Source organism: Colossoma macropomum, unplaced genomic scaffold (genome assembly GCF_904425465.1).
Source record: "Colossoma macropomum unplaced genomic scaffold, Colossoma_macropomum, whole genome shotgun sequence".
NCBI classification, from domain to species: domain Eukaryota; kingdom Metazoa; phylum Chordata; class Actinopteri; order Characiformes; family Serrasalmidae; genus Colossoma; species Colossoma macropomum.
The window spans coordinates 723,049-747,370 of NW_023495870.1; the positions used below are offsets into that span (position 1 = coordinate 723,049).

The 24,322-nt window shown below is 37.6% G+C and overlaps 1 protein-coding gene across 1 annotated transcript; it reads left to right on the top strand.

Moving 5' to 3' along the window:
• The first annotated feature begins 1,677 nt into the window (after positions 1-1,677).
• On the top strand, positions 1,678-24,315 carry smyd2a (SET and MYND domain containing 2a). The gene is made up of 12 exons (XM_036563714.1): positions 1,678-2,073; positions 2,231-2,294; positions 5,148-5,258; positions 7,849-7,909; positions 10,120-10,244; positions 19,073-19,140; positions 19,232-19,334; positions 19,657-19,767; positions 22,105-22,228; positions 22,645-22,819; positions 22,967-23,075; positions 23,493-24,315. Exons 1-12 carry the CDS (start codon positions 1,901-1,903, stop codon positions 23,574-23,576), a joined length of 1,308 nt encoding a protein of 435 aa, XP_036419607.1. The 5' UTR covers positions 1,678-1,900; the 3' UTR covers positions 23,577-24,315.
• Positions 24,316-24,322: the final 7 nt, after the last annotated feature.

The window sequence follows — 24,322 nt, forward strand, 5'->3', positions numbered from 1 at the left end:
TAATCTTCAAAAGCAGACGGCAGACCCCCTCTTATGAACTTTAAGCTGGTAAAAGTCTGGATTGGATAGTCCTTTTTTGATTTAGCTCTGAGAACACAGTGTCCATTATTTACATAAATAATCTGAAAAGTTGACTGGTCAGATCACAGTACTCATGTCCACTGTGCATCAGTCTATTTCAGATGAGCTCCAGCCCAGAAAAGCAGGTAGCCTTTCTGGACACTGTTGACATATGGTCTTAATTTGCATTTTTGGATTCAGCCAGCGGACAGTGTTCATTGACAATAGTTTTTTCAAAGTATGCTCGAACCCATGTGGCTGGAATAGCCAGCACAGAAACATGCTGGTTTTTAATGCAGTGCTGTCAGAGAGGTCAAAGGTCACAGGCATTCATTTGTAGTTTCGCTCAGAGATTTCTCTGGATTCCCTGAATCTTTTAATGATATTATGCACCGTAGAGGGTGAAATATCTAAAAATCCTGGCAATTCGTGGCTAAGAAACATTAACAGATAAACTATTTATTGATGCCTTTTGGGCAATGTGGTGAGCTTCAACCCATAAATATAAGGACTCATATATATGCTCATATATATGAGGACTAGGCCTTTTCTGGATGCTATTTGTATATCCAAGCATAATTGCATTACCTTTTTACAATGTTTTTGAACATTTCACAATGTTTCTTGTCTTTAATTACCCCTGTCCAAACCTTTTTGGTGTTGCAGGCATCAGTCTCCGTATGAGTATATATGTAATTTTTACCTTATTAACAAAGACAAGGTTGATGAACGTTTTCAAATACAGTCAAAGCAGATTTATATGTCACTCCTTTCTGTTTTTCTTTGTATTTCACTTTCTTTGTACTGTCCCAACTTTTTTGAAACTGGGTTTGTAAATTTATTTATTTTGTTTCATTCAGTATTGCTACTGTCTGCTTTGCTTTGTGCTCTCTCTGTAAGGTATGTATCTGTGAATGTCCACTGGTACGCATGTTTGCATGTGTAGGTGACAGTATATGTGACAGAAGGTTTGGAAAACATAAATGCAGTATATTCAGAACAGCTCAGCATGCTAACATTCACATAAGTAAACTAATAAAGATAGAAAATATACTTATACAAAATTAACATATACACATTCAGAATCACACACACACACACACAAAATCCAAGTCCAGGTGACACAATGCTGTTCAAATTTCTGCATTTTCTCTACACTACCCAGTCCATTAGGGGCCTTGTTCGTCAGTTAATTGGTTGAATCAGGCGTGCTACATACGACTTGTATTGGTGGTGCATTATTTTTGACACCCTATTTGGTATGGTAGTATGCGTTTTTGAACATAGCCAAAGTGTCTCCAGGTGTGGGGACTGATCCCCGTCTAACAGGGCAAGATCTAATATGCAGTGCCTTTAAAAAAAGGTCTTATGATCCAAGACTTGAAGTTCCTCTAAATAACCACACGATGGCGGTGCTGAACACAGAAACAACTTACAGTCACTGCGTTGTTTGGACATGGATATTTCTTGTTGAGCGACCTGTTGAATTTATATTTCACTTCAACTGAACTATTTATTATGAGCAGTGTAAGGTAATGTTTTCAAATAAAATGAAGCTAAGACTTGGCCAAATGTCGCACACCCGACGGGCTTTAGGACTGCGCAGAATTCTGCAGCTTGCTAGAGTCGTAAGCCGCTGGGCTAGCCATTTGTCTCTTTACCATGTGGTGTGCCTTGTTAGCGTCACCAGACTTGCCGTAGCCGTAGCCACTATCCTGAAACCCAAAGACCAAAATATTACCTTTCGTCTACAAATAGTTGACGACCGACAGCGGACGACTGTGCCTGCACCAAGCTTTGAGAGGGGTTCAAAGAAGTGAAGAAGGCCAGCGACCACAAAATGAAGTCTGAGGGAATTGAAGGCTGTGAGAGATTTCTGAGCCCTGGCAAAGGCCGAGGGATTAGAGCAACGAAACACTTCAAAGTTGGCGATCTCATTTTCGCGTGCCCGGCGTATTCCTACGTTTTGACAGTGAATGAGAGGGGTGGCCACTGCGAATTTTGTTTTACGAGGTAGGTTTCAGTGTCCGCAAGGTCTACCTGATACTTTGCATGAGGGCCAGGTTAAGAGTGTAGGAGTGTGGCAGTACACCCGGTGCAGCCCTCATCAGCTCTTGACATTGTAGCTAATTAAAATTGTAAGGCTTTTCTTTCACATTCTTTTTAACAGAAGGGAAGCTTTGTCCAAGTGTGGAAAATGTAAGCAAGCCTACTACTGCAATGTGGAGTGCCAGGTAAGAAACTACATCTTTACCATGTACCATTTGGATCCGCTTGGTTTTGACGTAGGCTGTAGCTCTGTAAAAATAGTGACAACTGAATATGTGGTTTCGGTTTTAGTGTAGAGATGGACAATACCATTCTCTTTCCTTTCGATCCAAAGGCTAATATCCAGACGTCAGTGCTGCTAGAGATGCTTTTAAAAGTCTTGTAGTACATGCAAAAATGGGGATAATTTGTGACTTCTACAAAGAAAAACACACAGTTAACACACAAAATTGTCACAACGTTGCGACAATGTACTTGTACTTTCTTACAAAGTTGTCAAATAGTGGTGTTGTTTACGCTGTCATAACGAGGTTGTCACGTTTTCACAACCTTATTATGAAGCAGTGTTTGTCATATGGTATTATGACTGCCTGTTAGCTTAGCCACTTAGCAAAATTCCCTAGAGCTCCATGCACAACGTAATGGAACTTATGAGAATTCTAGAAGGTTGTGACAACTTACTGCCAACGTTGCCATTACGTTGTCACAATGTTGTAAGATAACGTAGTCACAACTTTGAGATATTACGTTTCAACGTTGTGACGATGTTGTGGCCCCTAAAATAATAGGTTGTCACAAAGTTTTAATGACCTAACTGTGTTTGCTGGCTAGTCTTTGAGTTGGTATTAAGTAATTGCCAAATGAAGTGACTACAGTAAAGTGACATAACCCCAAATGATTTGTCAGTATTCACTTAATTTTATTTGACTGTGTATGAAGGAGAGCGAGAGAAGCATTGGGAGGGTGCAGAAACAAAACAATGAGTGCATTTACATGCACGTAATAATCCGATAACTGCAGAAAATCAGATTTTGTCAGTAATCCATTCAGCCCATTTACATTCACTTGAGTAATCAGACAATGGGACACTCCAGGTCTACATGAATCAGACAGTAATCAGATTTCTACTTTGCAACCAGCCAATAAACTCACAGAAGACGACGTGACATAAACGTAACATAAAACTCAAACTTCATGCTGCATTTTCGTTTCCCCTTTTTAAACGTCGCGACGCTTTACCTGAAAATACGAACATACATCATTTAGAAGATGAAGAATATTTAAATCCGTTATTTTTCTGTTTGGTTTCAGTGCGTCTCCAAAAGTGTTCTGCTGCCATCTCATAATATCCACTGTCTGTTCTCGCGCATGCGAAGACTGAGAAATCCGATAGAAATCTGAGTATACACAAGTATACATGCACTGAGGAATCTGTTTACTGAGCTAAAATTCAGCTCTCTTTATCAGATTTCTTAATTGGATTTCTAGATCGGAGTATGGTGTTTACATGGCCATTTGAATAATCGGATAACTGCAGAAATACGGTTATGATCGGATTATTGAGTGCATGTGTACACACTCAATTTTGCCAATGCCTAAAAGCCTCTATACCTGTGGTCAACCCTCCTCCTGCAGATATACTTTCCTGCAGTTTAGCTATAAGCTGCCTCTAACATGGTGCACCCCCCTAACAATAATGCATCTGATGCAGCCAATCAAGAGCTTCTGAAGAAGTAGCAGGTGTGGCAGTTTGGGGTTGGTGGCCACTGCTCTATTATCTGCGTTCTGCACAGGACATGTGCTGCAGAAATCATGCGGAAAAAAGATTGTTGAGGTTTCTCAGCTAAATAATGCATCAGTATATGTAAGTTTTGTACTGGATTTGTTGAAAGAGCATTTATAAATGCATTATGTTTAAGAGTGTAGGTGCCATGACGTGTCACAGATGAAATACTGAAGAAGCCCTGCTAAATGGGAGTGGGTGACTCCTTGTAAGCAATAAGAAAAAAAATGTATTTGATGTTCAGTGACCTATGTAACCAGTGTAACTGAGAATAGGAAAGATATTCACTGCTTGTTTAACGCTGATGACTGAGTTTTAGGTTGATGAAAATGTTAATCTCTTTTATGTAACAATTTTGAGTAGATTGGAAGCAGGTTGTTTCAGATGAATGGCTTCTCCGGGTGAAGAAAGCTTGTTATAACACAGGGGTGTCCAATCTTATCCGCAAAGGGCCAGTGTGGCTGCTGGTTTTCATTCCAACAAAGCAGGACTGCACACGATCTGTTGTTTAAAGGCTGAGCAATTGATTGAATAAGTGAAGTCGGGTGTGCTCCTGCTCGTTTGTAATGAAAACTTGCAGCCACACCGGCCCTTTGTGGATAAGATTGGACACCCCTGTTACAACATAAGTATAATCTATAAATCAAATCTCAGCTAGTCTCCATTAGAATTTGAAAAACTGTTGAGACAAGTCACTCATTGCTCATCTAATTCTAGTGAACTAAATTTGAGTCATTATCACTTTGTAGGCCTCATTAGAGGATTTGGCATTTGATGTGAGAATTCCTGAGATGGAACTTGTCTTCACATTAGTCTTGCCATTACTGTGACAATCCAATCTAATCCATATCTTCCGCTGACCAGAGCACAGGATTTGTTTGTTTGTTTGGCCCCAGAACCTTCTGAGGCAGTCCGAGATTAATTAATACTTTGCAGGCTGAATGAAAGGCCTTTCATTTACAGTAAACCTGCTTCATTTGTATCAGAAGCATTAGTTGGCAAAAAGGTTGCACACACAGAAAGACCAAATGACTAAGACCAGTTCTGTTTTTGGTTATTTTTTTTCATGTGTTAATGGTTTGACTTTTTTATTATTATTTTAAGAGAGAGAGAAAACAGCTTGCAGAGGTGCAGGTCTTCATTATTTGGTTTTTTGCGGTGTTCAATCCACATTGTTTTGTGTGTGTGTGTTTGTGTGTGTGTGAGAGAGAGAGAGAGAGAGAGAGAGAAATTATGCATCTTACTCTTTTCCTAGAAAGGAGATTGGCCCATGCACAAGCTCGAGTGCTCTGCTATGTGTTCATATGGTGAAAACTGGTGTCCTTCAGAAACTGTGCGACTTGTGGCTCGAATCATTCTGAAACAGGTAAGCAGAGGTTTAAGTGATTTGTTGGTTTTGTGGTTTTGTTGAAAAATCTAAGTTGTGCGATTAATGTACTTTTCTCACAGGCAGTGGTTGTTAACACTAATTTGCTGTCTGTGGCTCCAAGTCATCTGGAGATATTTTGAAGAGAAAAAAAAAATCTCAGAACCTTTCTGTGTGTTCTCCCAACTCATTCAACATTATAGGAGAAGACTCAGTGCTCTTATTTTGGGAATGGATGGTACACTATGTACTGAATTCAGAAGTGCTTATAAATGTGGCACATGTTTCTGACAAAAATGTCTCTCTTAGCATTTATTTTTTACTAATTTCTTAAAGGTTAGATTTTTCACATTTTCAGTGACGATCAAGCTAATAAACAGGACATTTTTCACTGCCTTTTTTGCTCATACTCACTGTGTATGTGACTTCTGACTCATTTTGATTTTGGCACATCCATTTTAATAGACAACTATTCATAAAAATGACATTGATATACCCACATTGTAGCTCTAATAATACACAATTAGACTGGCAGGTCTAAAGCAAAAATTATTATTTACAGAATTTATTTACAATGATTTGTTAGTGATCAAACTGCACTTCCCTAATACGTAGCCATTTGACTGTGAAGTGAAACATTTTATTTTTGCGCTTTTGTTGACACTGATTTAGCACACATCCTCCTCATGTGGCCTTTTCTTAAAGTATTTTTTAATACACATCTGTTAAGTAAATATTAGATGAATCTTGAGTAGTTCTAATAAAGACAATTTGCATGTAGTAGCGAGCTAACATTATACCAGGGCTGTATTGACTCTTGTTGCTCACTCCTGCTGTCTCATTCACTCTCTATCGCTCGTGCCCTCCCGTCTCCCAGCCCTGCGTTTGTATCGCAGTTGAAGTCAAAATGTGGTGTTTTTTCAAAACCATTTAATAAGAAATGCTCAGTACTTTTTGAACGGGATAAGATACTTGGGGAGCTGTCCGTATACCTGGGCACACCACCAAAGTACAACCCATGTGTTGGAAACACTGCACAGATATGAGTGAACAAGAATGTCATAAATATATTTAGTTCTGTTGGTAAACTCTCTATTTCAGACTTAGAATTTCTTCAGCCGCATTGTCAGAAAAAAATGTGCCCTTCATATTTTGATCTATGGATTCAATTAAAGACACTGTCTTATTAATCATATAACTTAATAACCATACTTCTGAGGGTCTCTTACTCGTCGAATGATGGTCTGATTAATATTTAGAGAAAAGATTGGCCAGTGCCCCATATACCGCATAAGAGTTTTGTATTTGATGAGATGTACTAAGATCAGACATTTTTGCTTATCATTATGTATCTGTGGTGACAGTTTTTAGGTTGAGAATAACTCGTTTTCCTGGAAGCAAGTTCCATTGTTATGATGTAGTGGCTCAACTCAGAGTTAGGTTCTGAGATCTTTATACGAATGTCATTGTTTCTGACAAACCCCCAAATTATTTGACGAAGAACACATCTATTGGTGGCAGTGAAAAGAACATTGGAATACTCACAATGTCCTCCAATGTAGAAGGAATAACAGTGTAATTACTAGCTCTACATCTGTAACACACTGTTATTAGTATACTCATACTGAGTACAGAAATGTATTGCAGTGCGCTGTGTTTAATCCTTTTTCTCTAGGTATCAACATGGGCTTTTGTTTCTAGCAATATTTGAGCTTAGGAATAGCTTTCTCTCTAACCTATTTGTATCTAGCAAAGATACTTTCTCTGGGTAGACAGCAAAGCACTTTTTATAAGTCACTCTGGGCAATTTGCTAAATGCTGTACATGTAAATGTAATACTAAAGGGCAAATCTACCAGGTGCTGTAGTGTTTCACTTTTGATTGGTTAGTTGCAAACTTTTGTTTAAACTGCTGTAGAAAATAAATAATTCTAAGCCTTGCCCAGCTAGAGAGAATTGTTGCTGCTGAGAAAGAATTATTAAAATTGTGAAGTGAGCTGATCTGTGTGCCACAGAAGGGAGTTTGGTGTATAAACATTGCATGCACTGATGTAGAAATGTATGAATTGATTAATAATAAATATTATAAAGATATAATAAATGTTATAAAGATATTGTAAGTAGGCTACAAATCAGTTTCATCACCACAAATATAATTTTGGTAACCAAAATTTAATGGTGTGTCTAAAACGTTTTTGAATGCAAATGGAAGGAGATGTGTTATTGTAATATACTGATGTCTGATATCAAAACACAGCATGATGGACAATGATTACTAATTAGTCCACATTTACCCTACATTGAAATGTTTGTAGATCTGCTCTTGACTGAAATGACAGCAAGTGGTAAAAACAGTTCAATAGTGCATATTTCTAGATGATTGTTTAAATGTCAAAGTACCTAGTTTACCATTTTATGGGCTCAGCTGTGCTTTTATTTTACTTGTCCTGTTTGCTTTATTTTGGAGACATACTAAAATAAAATGAAAATGAGTTATCATTTCTTTAGATCCAAACTACCTGAATATTGTTTTGTGTTTTTCAATTACCAAATCAGTTATTTGTTTATTATTATTATTTTTTTTTTGTTAGAAATTCCAGACAGAGCGGACCCAGTCAGAAAGGTTGCTAGCACTGAAAGAGTTCGAAGCACGTAAGTATATCTTTGCTTACGATAAATATCAAGTGTGCTTTTTTTTGGAAAATGCAATGGAAATTTCATAAAGCAGTGCATTGAAAGATCATTAGTCTGAAATTCAGTAATTTCCATATATTGCATACATGGGGAGACATATACATACATATCTCTACATATCTAGTCTTAACATACTTAACTGTAAAACATCTTTATTTTGATTTTGTTAAAGGGCATGTCCAGGGGCATGTGACTTGAAGCAGGATTTATTGTTTAGATAACTTAGTTCAATCTAAACCTGATTGTTTTGTTTTGTTTTATGATGGTTAATCACTTTTAACCAAGCTACATCACCTTGGCATCTTATTCTGCGCACCTGCTTCTGTTCAAATTTAGGATTGCGGATCATAAAAAGCTCTTGGAGCAGTTCAGGGCTGACTTTCTGGTGGAGGTGTAAAGGGTTGGGTGGCACCCCTCTATTTAATACATTCAAACTGCCAGATACTAGCGGGGTGCAGGCGGGTGGTTTTGTAAGTGACGTTAATGCAGAAATACGAAATCGCACAGAAGTGTCACAAATGCCTTATGTCAAAGTCAAGGAAAAAAAAGAGTTTGATTACATGGTAAAGTAAACACTGCACAGTTCTGAAGCCATCTTACAGTAAATGTCAATCCATCTGTCTAACAATGGATAAATGTTAAACAGCACTGCCGAGTGGGTAAGAGGAGCTGGTTGGATTTAGCAGAACATTTGGTGTTTGATTCTAGCTAACTAAAGCTAACTGACTCACTTGGTTGGTATGGCGATGACCAGGCAATTGTCACAAGGTTTGCAATCTCAATAGCAGCTCAAACAGGGCTGTAAACATCTTAATTATATGTGGAAGAACTCAAGAGGTTCAGCTGTTGAATGACATGATAAAGCTCTCTGTGTTTCACCTTTCCAAGTGTAGGTTACCTGTTAATAATTTTAACATTCAGCTGTGAGTGCATTTTTTGGCCCAGCATGTTAGATATGGCAGCTGTGAAAATCGCTGGGATATATCTTTTAAATTTTTTGTTGCAATGTTTAGTGCAGGCAGCTGTTTGCTATTGCTCACTAGAATTTAGAAACAGCAAAGCTCTCAATGATAAAAAAATAAAAACGCTACACAGAACTGTGTATACACGGATGTAGCTTTGTCTGCATAAGACATCAGATGCTTAGTCTGAGGCTAAGACTAATTGAGAACAATCATATGTCAGTAAAGCACTAATTAACTAAAACTATTTTTATACTAAAAGTGAAAAAAACAGTTATTGTAAGATTGCATTTTCCCAGCAACAGCAGCTCTTAGATTACTCTATGTAGTTTGTTTGCAGATGCAATTGGCCAGTGGAGAATCCGCACTAGTGCTGTGTTCTGGAGATTAGTTTTTCATGAGGAAGAAACTTTGAGGGGAGCCAAGATTCAAAAAAGAATGCAGCATTATCTGGGTTGTACCAGATAGTTATGAGCAAAAGAGGTATAAAGTAAATTTGCATATCGCTGTTGTAAGAAGTAAACCTTGTATTTCCAAAATGGTAACTTTATAGGAAAAGGAAAAAACATACTTCACTTTTTATGTAAGTCAATGAACCCAGACTTTTTTTTCCAAGTCACTTTGGGCTGTTTCTTTTGGTCCATTCTTCATGAAATTTACACACAGTTTAAGGGGCAACAGGGATTTTCAAATTATGTCAAACTGAAAAACGAGAAAAAATGGAGATACAACTTTTTCTTACGACAGCAGCGATATGTATTTTTTGTGATCTTAAAAATCTACAATGACTAGATTCCATATTGTCTTTTCAGCTAAAAGAGGTAAACATCCTATCCCATCTCACAGCTGGCCCATGTATTGCTATTCAGCTCAATGTTGTTTCTCACCCAGATTCTAACTGATGGAAACAGGTGAAGGCCTGTGTGGAAACATCAGACATTTGCTCTTTCTGTTAAAACATGAACCTGTTGGAGGGCAGGGTAATGGTACTGCATAGTCTGCATAGTCTGTCATGCTTAACAAACACAATCTGGGTTAAAGGAGACCATTAAAATAGAATACTGGTTACACTTATTTAGATAATTGTGAAATGACTCAATTTATTTTTTACAAAAAGTCCTTACTACTGTCATCCCTACTGAATGATAAAATGTGACTTGTGTTTTTGTATGCATTTTAATTGCAGTTTCCCTAATATTTTATCAGATCTGGACAAGTTGGACAATGAGAAAAATGAGATGAACCAAACTGATATTGCTGCACTCCGTCATTTTTACTCACGGCATTTGGAGTTCCCTGATAATGCTGCTCTCACAGAACTCTTTGCCCAGGTAAGGTGTCCACTGCTCATGGTGTGGTTTCATCCCACTACTTTTACAGTATTTTTCAGCTGCTTCAGGGGAGTTGCTGAGTTCATGTTTTCAGAACAGTTGTCAAATGCACATTTGAAAGTAAATAATGTCCATTGGAATGTTAAAGCTACCTCTGCTGCGGCTCCTAGGGTTTCAAGCTAGTTAGTTTTCAAACAGCAGGGAGAACAATGCTGACCATAAATAAACAAAGCAAATTTATGCATTTTGCCTTTAATTAGAACAGTATGGGGATTTGCAAACATTTAAAACTTTCTAGCAGTTTGGTCATTTGGAACAAGGCGATAAGCTGAACAAAGCTATATGGGTCGAAATATGTTCTTGTGTGAGTCAATTCAGGATCTGCTTCAGATGGCAGACTTTTTCTGACAAGCCAGTGCTCTAAATATAAACGCTTTGTAGTGCAGTAAATTAATAATCACATAACATTTATAAGGTAGTGAAGTAAGGTGCTAGTTTAACTGTGTAGCTAAGCTGATTCATAGCTACTGCAGGAAACCCATGCCTGCCTCGGGCTTTTTCTCTCACTACAATTGGTGTCCTCACACTTCCCATGCAGTTGCACTGTTTACCTTACAATGACAATGGGATGTCACTGGTGTGAGGTTTTTATGGATAAGTAAGTCTCACAGATATGTCAGAATATGCCTTTGGACAACTATCTCGAGGGTTGTGACACTCAGGTAGAGAATTGCTAGCTTTAAAACAGGATGATTTTGAGGATGCTTGATAGTTTATGCTGAGCACCCCCCTTAGCTTTTTTGCCTGTGTACCTTTTTGACAACCATCTCATGAGGCAGACAATTACAGGTTTAAAAATAATAAAAGTTAATAAAATATGAATTAAGAATAATTTCAAATGAGCTGCTTTAAAGTCATCTACCATTATACCATATACTATAATATTGTTATTCTATGCATTTTTAATAATTCCCTTTTTCTATATTTAACTACAACTTTAGAACCATACAAACAACTTGGAGCTTAGTTTTGGTATTTTGAGTTCTTATTCAGCCATGGAAAGAACCTGCTACCTGGTAGGTAAAAGCTAAAATTAAAGATGTTTCCTGTTACTTTAGGTTAATAAATCCAGAATATGCTATTCTTGCCAGAATGGCTATAACCCCATTTCTGCTTTCATGTTTAATTGTTTAATGAACGTTATTGGCGTCAGACAGATGTTTAAATTTGACCAACATTTTAAACCGATATTTGATGGTGTATTTTTTTTTACTTTGGAAGAGTAAAATGTTTAGGCAACACTGGGCTACTGGTTTAAAATGTCTGCGTTTTATTCATGCATTTGTAATCGTATAGAAGTACATGATATGTTTCTCTGTATGGCTAATTCAAATGAATTTATTCCAAATTTCTGTACTTTATATATTTTTATGTATCTGCTGATATATACATGAAAAATAGGATGGTGGCATCAGCCCACAGTTTCCAAATCAGTGCAACCCTGGTTTCTTTGCAAGCACCCTTCACTCCATTACTACCCCCACACCCCTTTGGACAGCTGTCCTATTTAATATGCATACCCCTGCTGCATTCCTGATTTTGATGCACGCCCTTGCTGCAGATGGTCTCTGGACAAAAGTCTGATTAAAAATTGTGCCTAATAACCATGCAGATTTTGCGCAAAGATTGCGAAATCCAGGAGTTACGGCAAAAGTGAAGGGTGATATTTCTTTTTCCGTTTCTGCTTGTGTATCTGTGCAAATGTAGGTGAATGGCTAACAGATATCTAGCAACTTTGACAAGACGCTTATAATGAAGAATGTAGTTTTACTTAATTTGTGTTATAGTTTATTCTGTTTGTTCGTTCTTTTTGCAATCAGAAACAACTTTTAGGTCCTTATTTCTTTTTTGTAATGTCAATAAATTATGTTAGTGTGAGCATGTACTGCTTTGGTCACACCTGGATTTTGAGGTTTATTTTATTTTTTGGCCAAATGAAACCCAAAAAGAAAAGAAATTGCAAACTTCAGTTTCAGGAGAGCAATTATAGCAAAGTGAGCAAGCAGCACTCTTAAGATAGCACACACAAGGCATAGTGTAATTTTTCAGTGGCAGTGAAAGCGTATTTTTGCTATTAGAATGTCCGAATTTGTAAAAGATTTGAAAGCATTTGATTGTCTTATTTCCAACAAGACAAAATACTGTTAGTGTAATATTGTTATGAGTAAACACAGAGGCATAAAAGCTCTGAAGGTCATCCAACATAAAAAAGCACAGAATACTCAGTCATTTTACGTACAATTTATCCTAATGTGCACCTACTGCGTGTTTTATTTCACAGTTTAATGTACAGACATTTGCTTTTATAAGTAGGCTTTTTACCCACTTGGCACCAAGCTAGCAGTGTTTTACTTTCACAAGCTAGGTTTAGCTTAAATATGGACATTTTAAGCGTGTGTAACATTCAAGCAATATTCTTTACTTTGCGTGCTACAGTTTTATAGTTTAATAGATTAATGCCAGCTCCTGCTATAGAGAGTTGTTCCCTTTCGTGTAGGTATCAGCCAGCAGATGTAGTCTTAGTGGTGTTTTCAAGTGTAAATTTTCACAGGAGACACTAAGTCAGTCATTAGTCGGTTTTAGTTGGCGCTGTTTCTCCCTTGTTGGTTTGATGTGTCTTGGCTTGTCTATCTATTAAAGTCTCTTTCCGTTCTATTTTGTATGACCCTATGGAAATGCACACATGCGCACACAGGCATTGGAGTTGGATGGTATGACAGTATGCGGTGCAGTAGCAGAAATTTGTCCACCGAAATTTGTCCAACATTGCAGGGGATGAAAATCTGCTAATGAGATTTTTGTTCTTTTACGTTCAGGAAGATGTGTATCTGTTAAAAACAAAAAAAGTCAAAAACAAAAAGCATATATTTTAACACTCTTGCTGTTTTTGAGAATTTTTTATGCTTTAAATCTATTCATGTTTGATTAATGGTACCACAGTAACAGCCCCCAGTGACGGTAAAAACTCATTTACTGTACTAAAAACACTGTTAAGCTGTATGGTTGAATGTGCTTGACATCCTCCAACCAGTGTTACTTTTAATTTAGTTTTAATTTAATTTAAGTAAGTCTAGATACCTACCTAGCTCACAATAAATTACTGCTAGCAACTCAGTATCAGTTATTACAGTACATTTGTGTCACATTAATTAATATGCTACGTTATCTTGTTTACTGAGCTCGCTAATGGAAATTTTATCGTTATCGTCCATTCTGTCACAACTTTCAGTTCCGGAATGGGGTTCAGTTACATTCCGGCCTATTTCTTCCACTGTATACCGTACTGTGCAAAAGACACAGGCCAGCCTTCATTTCCCTCTTCAATTCCATCTCATATGAAACAATTTTGATAAGCAAACATGAATATTGTTCAGGATGGATGTCACTGAGTAATTCCAGTGTTTAAACATATATTTGGCTATTTCTCTTTGCTTGAATGGGGCAGCATGGTGGGTAACACTGTCGCCTCACAGCAAAAAGGGCCTGGGTTCGATTCCCGGCTGGGCGACCAGGGTCCTTTCCGTGTGGAGTTTGCATGTTCTCCCCGTGCCTGCGTGGGTTTCCTCAGGGTGCTCCAGTTTCCTCCCACAGTCCAAAGACATGCAGTCAGGCCAATTGGATATGCTCAATTGCCCCTAGGTGTGAGTGTGTGTGAATGTATATGTCTGTCTGTCTGCCCTGCGATGGACTGGCGTCCTGTCCAGGGTGTATCCTGCCTTCCGCTTGATGACTGCTGGGACAGGCTCCATCTCACCCCGCGACCCAGCTTAAATGTCTGCCAATAAAATACCTTTCACTAACTTATCTTGCTTCTTCAAGTGCTGGCCTTATCATTAGGTGATGCAGAGTTCAATACCCAGTGAAGCCTCAACCATCCATGGCTGGGAGTCCAAGAGAGCATAATTGGCCTAACTCTTTTTCTGTATGTGGGATGGTCCTCCCTCTCCCCATCGTCACTCAGTGCGATGCTAGCCAACACAGGCGTCTGTTAGCTAACATGACAGAATTGGCAGTTAGCGTTCTCATCTAAACGCATTGAGCTATCCAAGTACGTGGTAGCAGCCATCCTGAAATATGCAGTGGCTGGCTTCACATGTCTCGGAGGAAGCATGTGCTAGCCTTTGCCCTCCCAGCCTAACTCGGGGAGACTTAAGAGGTGGAATTGGCAAAGATTAAATTAGCTAACGTGGCTAATGTTACATGGATGTGTCACAGTTTTCTGTAGTCTAATATCACGTCTGTCGTTAAGTTATAGCCATTTTGCAAGTCTTCTAGAATTCTTTTGGGGTCTATAATGTTAACAAATGATGACACTTCTGAAAATTAAATAAGGAAAAGAACACTGACATAACAAATGAATACTTGTGTGTTCCAATTATTCGGGCCAGGCTTAATTACCTTTACAGTACTCTTTAAATTAGCAACTACAGTACTGTGCAAAAGTAAGAGACCACCATTCATTTATGTAATTTCATGTCAGAAGTACAAGATATTCCTTTTTCAAGTTCAAAACATATTTAACAAAAAAATACACAGATGCCTGTACAAAAGGTTGTTACGGTGTCATTATTTCACATTCTGTAATTGGATGCTTACCACACTGTTGGCTTTTTCAAGATGCAGATTAAATTACAGTTCTGTCAGTTCTACAACTTAAAGTTCCTTAAATCAGTGATTCTCAGCCTATTCTAGCTGCAACCCCCTCCCTCTCGACCAACTTCATGTTTCGCCATGCCCAAGAGACAAGGACTTCAAGTGCTGGTAGTGAACTAAGAGGTATTAAGTAGTAAGTAAGAGTGAACCGTGTATACACTCGGGCTGCAATAAACGGCTAATTAGATAGTCAAATAATCTTTCGATTACTGAAACAAATAATCAATTATTTGGATTATGAATCACTGTATTACCAAATAACTTTTATGTAGCTATTAGGTTTCAAATTTAGCTGGAGGTTTTAGGCATTTGCTAACTAACAATGAAGACAATATAGATCAATAACATTCAAAAATGTACTGTTTTAATGAACTTTGCTGCTAATACAAAAGATGAAAAAATAAAACTCCAATATATTTCTCCTGTCAAAATTTATAACCAAGGATGTGCAAAGTGGCAAAATGTAACAAAACTAAATCAGTTTTCCTTTAATCAAGTAAATAAAAAAATCAATCTAAATTTAAATGTTAAATTTAAACTGTAGTCTGTGCTCTGCATTCTGCTGTCTGTCTACACTCTGTTACAACTAAATTCTACAATCATAGGTCTTTATTGAAACGGTGGAAAGTCAGCATCTGTGTGTGCTCTTGTGAGAGCCCTGATCTCCTCCAAGAGTGGACACTACAGGGAAGACGCGCTCTGATGGGAGCGGAGGGGGAGGTGGCGAATGCTTGTGACAAACTTCTCTGTGAACAGTAAAATTTGAACGATTTTGTGTAAACACTTCATTTCATCGGTAACCCTCGTCCAGCTGCCCTGTATGTTCACAGAGAACTACCTCCTTAAACTGTTAGCCAGTGGTGCTAAACGTTCGCGGAAAACAGAAAACTGTTTGCAGTTGTTCTCCTGTGTTCGCCGAAGTTTAACGCACTGGTGGCCTCGACGCTAAGACGACGATGCAGTGTTTAAAACAACAGGGTCGCTGTAAATAATAGTTACTTGCTTCTCTGTTCCAACTTCATTAACGATACCAGCGAACACACATTTCAAAACACAAATGCAACAGCTCATAACATGAAGTAGGACGGAATTTAGCATCATCATTCGCGTTAGCTAACTAGCTTGCTAGCTCAACTATCGCAGCGTCCCAAACCACACATCTGTACTTCACATACTACACTAGTGAGTGCAATTCTAGGTATATGCGCTATTTTTACACACTATTTAGTGTGCTAAGTATGCGGTTTGGGACGAGAAGTATCTTACCGAGATTAATCATCTTCATAGCCTACAAGTTTCCTCTTCAGATGCTCCATCGTGGACGATGTGATCTCATGCCAGCTAAGGTCGGCTTTACAAATAGCACAGCTGACTTTTTTTCCTGAGTTTAGCTCCCGCACTTTTGCGGATTTTGTTCTTGAGGCAGCCATCGTGCTGTTGATAATGTGCGGTAATGTCAAAACGTTCCTAGTGAGCGCGAGAAAGACGCGTAATGACGTCACCAACTAATCGACTACTAAATTAGTTGCCAGCTAATTGGGTCGTGGACTTTAGTCGACTAAGTTGAATAATTGTTGCACCCCTAGTATACACAAAGGGAAATAACCAAATATGTTATTTTTTTGGGTCTAGTTGTGGCTGCTGAATGACTCCCAGTGTGAGGAAACTGAGCATTCATGATGGTAATAAAGTATTTTGAACACTGCAGTATACGGGTTTGCTTATTACTGTACAACAACACATTCTGCTGCATAAACTCTATAAACAACAGGCCACCAGTCCAGTTTAACCGCTGAGTTTGACTGCACACATGAGAAGAGCATTCTTACATCTGTAACCGCTCTGAAGAGAAGTCTGTGGAGATGCTGCCATTGTAGCTGTGCTCAGTAGTCCTACTCGGAGAGGTTGCATGTGAATTTTTAGACCAAATAATGCAGTGCATTATGGGTATCCCCTGTTCCTTAGGGTACATCAGTTCTAAACAAGTTTTTTTGCAGTGCATTGTGGGATTGTTTGAGTGCACTGGATCTGCTGCACTGTTTTCAGACACCACTACAAAATGGCAAACTTCAAAATAGTGCACTATAAAGTGAATAGGGCACACAGTTACAGAGATATCAGACTAGCTAGCCTGTTTAGCTGTTACATGTAGTCTATTAACTGTTCCTGTAATTCAATACAAAGTGGTATCTTATTTGCTTATTCATTATATTTAATTATACTTTTTTTTTTTTTCAAAGCATCGGAAAACAGCTGCAGATCAGTAGTACAATTTCTACCAATATGTTGCTGATTATGGTTAAAAAAAAAAGTGAAGAATTTACAAGATTCTGTAATTTACTTCACTTATTCCAAACGATATACAATCCCTTCCACTATTATTGGCACCTGTGGTCATAATGAGTAAAAAGGGTTATGAGAAATTCACCATTTGGTGAATTACCTTAATCTCACAGTGAAAAAATGAGAAAAATCTTTTAATTGATGTAGATTCATCCTGATTGGAAAAAATCTCTTATCAAGAATTATAATTATTTTTAACAAAACCACATGTAGCACAAATGTCGGCACCCAGCATTCAATACTTTGTACAACCCCCCCATATCATCAATAGATTTAGTGAATCTAGAGGAATCTCTGCATAAAGCGCAGACTGAATGGCCGTGACCTTCAGTCCCTCAGATGGCACTGAAGTAAAAACTGAATGCTTTTGTGATGAAGATAACCACATGGGCTCAGGAATACTTTAACAAACTATTGTTACCAAGCACCATTCACTGCTGCACGGTTAAGACTGTATGCTATGCTATATGTACTGTACTTATATATACAGTGGAGTCCAAAAGTCTGAGACCACTAGTAAAAGTGCTTCTTTTTTGCACTCTTTTCTAACTTAATGAAATTATTACAAATTATATTATCAGCATAATAATTTGAATGAAAAGTAGAATTTTTAAAAATTTTAATGTGAAGTTTAGAATTTATTAGTATTGGAAAGTCCTTCTTTTGCTTTAATGACTGTGCACTTGAGCTGGCATGGACTCCAAGTTTTTGTAAAAGCCTCTGATTAATAGATAAGATCTTACTGAGTTGTCGGAACACCTGTTTCAATGGAAGAGAAGTCTGGGGAAAAAAAAAGTCTGACGTTGTTCAAAGTCCTCAACATAGTCAGTGTCACAAATTTGCTTACATTTGAATTATGATCAAGAAATAGTGCAGATCATTTTACTTCTTTGTAAATTCTAAAATTGTTCTGTTTAGTTCTATATAAACACACACGCACACTTTCCTCTAGTCCTTCATCAGTGGTCACAAGACTGCCCACAGGCTGTTGGCTTGATATTTCTTGTTGGTCGACTATTCTCAGTCCAGCAGTGATACCGAGGTGTTGAAAAACTGATAGGAGTCAGAACCATATATGCATTTCATTTGTTAGTTTTAGCCTGCCCTTTACAGCAGCAGACTGAGCTACAAGGGCTGTCAAAACAAAATTCTACATTCATATGTTATTTATTAACGTTAACACACATCACGGCTACCAAACGGTTGACTGAACATGCTGTTGCTGATCATAAACCAAACAACGATCAGTTTTGGTTTTACATACACGTTTGACAAACAGGGCCGCACAGTGGTACAGTGGGTAGTGCTGTCGCCTCACAGCAAGGAGGGCCTGGTTCTGATTCCCCAGCTGTGTGACCAGGGTTCTTTCTGTCTAGAGTTTGCATGTTCTCCACATGTTTACGTAGGGTTTCCTCTGGTGCTCTGGTTTCATTAACATTTAGCGTAAAATGCTAATCATATGATGAGTCAGGTAGTATTCCCCCCTCAAATTTCAAATGAAACCTTCTCCACTGCATTAGCCTAAACAAAACATTTAAACACCAGGAATACCCTCTTGTTGTAGTATAGTATTGCTAATATGCTAATTACATTATTTCTTGCTGTTGCCAAGTGTGTCTTTGCCTAACATTGTATGCACAGGTACTTATTGTTTTTGCTGTGTGACCATATTTGTGATCATAATTGTTGTAAAATGGCCAGATGTGCAGCAGTTTGGGGCAAGAGGTGGGCTCAAGACACATGTACAAAGTAACTTTTCTTCTTCATCACAGGTGAACTGTAATGGTTTTACTATTGAAGATGAGGAGTTGTCTCATTTGGGCTCTGCAGTCTTTCCTGAGTAAGCAAGACATTATGCTTTCCCTCACAATCAGGTGAAGTTATTTCAATATTGATTTATGCTGACTGTGCTTTTGTGATGTCGCTTACAGTGTTGCTTTGATGAACCACAGCTGTAGTCCAAATGTGATTGTGACTTATAAAGGCACAGCCGCTGAGGTTCGAGCTGTTCAGGAAATCAGCCCTGGAGAAGAGGTGTGACTGAGATCTCCTCTTCAAATTCTTCCACCTTGTCTAGTAGAGAGTGCTGAGATTTCAAGAGCTGATTGTCCAAACATATGTGTGATCTCCAATCAGAAATGCAGGCACACCACCACAACTTCACCGGAATTATCTCTATTAAATCATTCAGCTCTGTCAGCAGTTGTTACATCTGTAATATTTAAACACATTTAGCACTTTTTGTTCATACCTGAGAATGACTACTGATATATTGCAGCTACAGTTAAAGTATTATAACAAAGTTGACCGTGTTAAGTGTCAGTGAATAATTATGGCTTTCACTTTTCTCTTATAGATTTTCAATAGTTACATCGATCTCCTGTATCCAACAGAGGACAGGAATGAAAGGCTGAGCGATTCATACTTCTTTACCTGTGATTGCAAAGAATGCACCACCAAATCTAAGGTAATTTCTAGTTTGTTTTGGTTATTGCTGTTGTTGCTGCTGTTGTTGTTTTCAGAAAAATGAGGCAAAACACACATTGTGGAATTTAGTAAAGCAATTAATAAACAAAAAGTACAGGAAACATTAAGATAAGCATAAAGGTAAACATGTTGCTGAAAACACAGATTATTCAAACACAAATAATCATTTAAATGGACAGAGTTACAGATTTGATATTTGAGAGTTGAAATTCTTAAATTGTCCAAAAAGTGCAATTTTGAATTCAATAAGTAGTTCTTGAAAGGCTTGCCGCTTTGCCAAAAAATACATCAGCAAAAAACACAACTGTTTAAAAATATTTTTTTTAAATGAGTGATTGCTTTTTGGGTATTTTACCATGCACAGTGCATAATAACATCAAAAGATTCAGGGAATCCAGAGAAATCTTTGTGTGTTAATGGCAAGGCCACAGCTGAATGCCTGTGAGTCACTCACCAGGATGCCTGTGACCTTCAACACCTCAAACACTGCATTAAAAACCAGCATGCTGCTGTGATGGATATCACGTCTTGGGAATACTTTGACAAACCATTGTCAATAAACAGTTTGTTGCTGCATCCACAAATTCAAGTTAAGACTGTACAGTGGATGTTACGTCAACAGCGTCCAGAAACACTGCCCTTCATTGTGCTCAGGCTCATCTAAAATGGACTGATGTGCAGTGGCAGTGTGTATCGTGGTCTGACGTATCAACCTTAAAATGAAAGTAAAATATTTATAGTTATCATCAGTATTTATAGTTATCATATTTTTAAATAAAAAAAATAAATAAATTCAAACTTAATTAAAAAAAGCTGTGTTTTGAGTTCTGCTCAAAATTAGGTAATTTTGCCACTACTGACATTTGGTACAGTTTTGGTAGTGATGTAATTGTTTTGATAGTGACAAATTGGAATGTTTTAATTGTTGTTTTTAATTTAATAAAAATACAGAGAACATTATTAGAGTATGAGGATGGAGGATGAAACATGCCATAATAAGTAGATAGTAAATAAGTAGATTTATTTATTCATAGACTTCATTCTCAAGTATGCTAATAAGAAAAACTAAGCCTACAAGCTATTGGTTAATAAAAGAGTGTGTGCAGTGTGTTTACTTTTGCCTTGTTTCTGGAACACTGCTAATAGTTGAGTGATGGTGGAGCATCTAAACCAACTTCCTATGCAGTTACGCTTGATAGCAGATGAATCAGACAGTGGACAACTGGACAACGATTATGTTGTGTTTCAAGTAGAGGGATTAATTGCAGATTTGGGAGAGCTGAGCTGTTAAATAGATGTGTCAGTGTTGGATTCCCTTCAAGACGTTGCTCACCAACGTCAGCATGTGTCTTAGGGTGCAGGAAGACATTTTATGAACTTGTTTCTTTATCATTTTTTATCATTAACAAATGACCATTGACTGGTTGGCCTGACAAGGCTCAGCCAGGAGGATTCTGAGCAGTAGCATAGTTTGACTGGGCAGCTGCAGATTTCAATGCTGTAGGGATGTGGATAGCTAGATCTGGCCACTTGTAGGTCATTTTTTTAATTAAACGTAATTTAAAAATGTAGTTATGCAAGTATTCAGTATAATTGCTTTATGTCGTTTAACAGAAACAAATAAACACAAGAAGACAACGGTTGTCGAGATGGTCTGCATTATCTCGAACAAACTGACAAATTTGTCAGTTTCGTCATACTGGAATTTTCTTGCACATTCAGTCGACCTTCTGTTTAGTATTGTCTGGTCCGCCTTGCAAGCCAACAATAGTTTCGACCAGTAGATTATGCTCTAGCATGAACCATGGACCTTATGGAAAAATACATACAAATATTACATCAAAATAAATAAAACATGAATTCATTTATTTTAGTATTTCCACTCATTTGTATTTACTCATCTGTTTTATTTATGCGTTTGTAACCCACTTTTATTTTTAGCTTTATTTATTTGTTTGTTTGTGTATTTTCATATCTATTTGTTTACTTTTTCTACTGTTTATTTCTGTTTTTTGTATTCATTCATTCATCCCTTCCTTTGGCATGTTTCATCACCCATGTTAGTCTCATGACCGAGTCAGTTAAAAGTCCAAAATGTGTTTTCAACTCTTGACTTTGAACCAGTTTGTTAGAATGATCCATATATATTTGTATTTGTGTGCTACTAAAGAATTAACAAATTCTCACTCAACATCAGATAGAAATTCACTTCCAAGATCCTCTTTTTGTGATCACAGCCAGTACATACCTACAATTATGTATTTCCATTTTTGTCACACAGTACTTTGCATCTCTTGTGAAACTGACATGCTTGCAGGACAAAGCCAAAATAGAGATCCGCCGAAAGCTGAGCACACCACCAGAGCCAGAGGAAATTCGAGAAATGGTGAGGTACGGCAAGAATATCATTGAGGAGTTCAGGAGAGCCAAGCACTACAAGAATATCCTTTCCTATTTTTTTTTTCTATGTGTTTGTGCCTCGGTGTCATGGAACACCTGATTTTAGAAACATAGATAACTGGTTACTAAAATCAGAAGCAGTGAAAATAAGTGGCTGTACATAGGCCTAGTTGTTTATCCGGTCTTTTAGTCACCATTGTGAATGACTGTACTCCTGTTTATTTTTTTGATGTTGTGGCTTTGATTCAGTTAACTGGTTTTAATTTCACATCTGTGCTCTTGTCCATTAGCAAACTCTTGTTGCTCATTTTTAGAGAGTAATAGTGGAAAAACAGGGAGACATTAAATCTGGAGCAAGTCCTGGAAACATTTGCGTTCATTTTGACAATTCGTGACAGGAGCTTTAATGTAGTTGTAGACCCAAAATTAAATTTGTTAGTCCTTGACTACACAGCACCTCCCAGTGAACTGCTGGAGATTTGCGAGTTAAGTCTGGAGAAGATGGGATCCATTTTTGAGGACACCAATGTGTACATGTTGCATATGATGTACCAGGCTATGGGTGTATGTCTCTATATGCAGGATTGGGATGGAGCCATGAAGTATGGCGAGAAAATAGTGCAACCGTATAGGTATGACTGATTAATTGTATAAATAATGGTTGTCAAATCATTTTGAAGTATTGAAGTGCAGTGCACTTGTGCTGATAAATGTTAAGACATGCATGTATGTCTGTTTGTGTTTGATCTTTACAAGTGTTTTGTGTTTTTTTTTGCCAGTGTACACTACCCTCCATATTCTCTCAATGTGGCTTCTATGTACCTGAAACTTGGAAGACTTTACTTAGGACTTGAAAAGAAATCAGAAGGAGTTAAAGCTCTAAAGAAGGTATTGTGGGTTTTGTTTGTTTTTTGCAACTGTAATTAAAGCAGGGAAATATTAAGCATACTCTATATCAGAGGTGACCAGTCTACATCGAAAGATCTACCTTCCTGCAAAGTTCAGTTCCAAGCTAATTCTAACACACTTCATACAGATAAACAAGGTCTGCTGAAAGAAACCTCTTTCCAAGCAATTTGGCTACAAAAGACTACAAATGACTTTATAATACTGGATGCACACGATTCAGTCATCTTCACGTTACTCATTTTTTCCTGTATTGTGCCCACACTTAAAAAATAACTCTCCTGTTGTTTTTTTCTGCTTCATGGTTCTGAAAAAGAGTTATTTCATTTTCTAAAATTTGAACTGACAATGATCAAATTTTTCTAGACTTCACTTATGTGGTAATCAATTTCGTTTCAGGCTGTGTCTATCATGAATGTGGTGTTTGGTAAGGACCACCATTACATTGCTGAGATTAAGAAGGAGATGGAGGAACAGAAGTGAAAAAGAAAGTGGAGAACCTTTGTAACAGCAACAAAGGCTGCATGGCATGGATCTTATACCTCTGCCTGAATACAAAGTGATGTCATTATTATATGTTTCTTTCTGGTGTTGTTAAGATATGTTTTGTTTTACTTGTTATTGATGACCTGAATGTTTGATTTTGAGGTGCTGGTATTGTCTGTCTTCAGTTGGAAACAATGTTTTGTGTGAGCAAGGGCTAATATTTAAAAAACCAAATATAACTATACAAATTATAAATTCTTAAGAGTATTTATAAATTACATTATTGCTTTCCCATGTAGCAACCAGAAGTTGAGACTCTGGAAAACCAAAATTAAAATGCAAAAATACTGTTTGAACTAGCTCTCTTTCTCAGAATGTAAACCATGTAATGTGCTTTTTGTACCCCTCACTCTCCATATTAATTTACTGTGTGGTGTTGCATGATTGTTTTGCAAGAAACAGTGTACTGTGTTTCAGGCCGAAACTGTATACCAGGTGTCATCAGTTCCAGCCCTGGAAGGCCAGAGTCCAACTCAATTTGATGATTTCACTGCTGGAACACACCTGTTGCAGCTCATCTGTTAATTACCAGTTTCAAATTTGTGTGTTTGAGCAAGGAGATCACCAAACTGTGCAGGTGCTCCAGGACTGGAATTGATGAGCCCTGCTCTATACTACAATACAGACGATGCTGCAAAAAGTTCTGTACAAATAAAATTGAATTTAATTGAATATAGACTCTG

Bases quoted from the DNA above. Each gene is read 5' to 3' on its own strand.
- smyd2a (XM_036563714.1), top strand. From the start codon at position 1,901: ATGAAGTCTGAGGGAATTGAAGGCTGTGAGAGATTTCTGAGCCCTGGC. The intron at 19,141-19,231 runs GTAAGCAAGACA...TGTCGCTTACAG, and splicing joins GGCTCTGCAGTCTTTCCTGA to TGTTGCTTTGATGAACCACA. The intron at 19,768-22,104 runs GTAATTTCTAGT...ACATGCTTGCAG, and splicing joins AATGCACCACCAAATCTAAG to GACAAAGCCAAAATAGAGAT.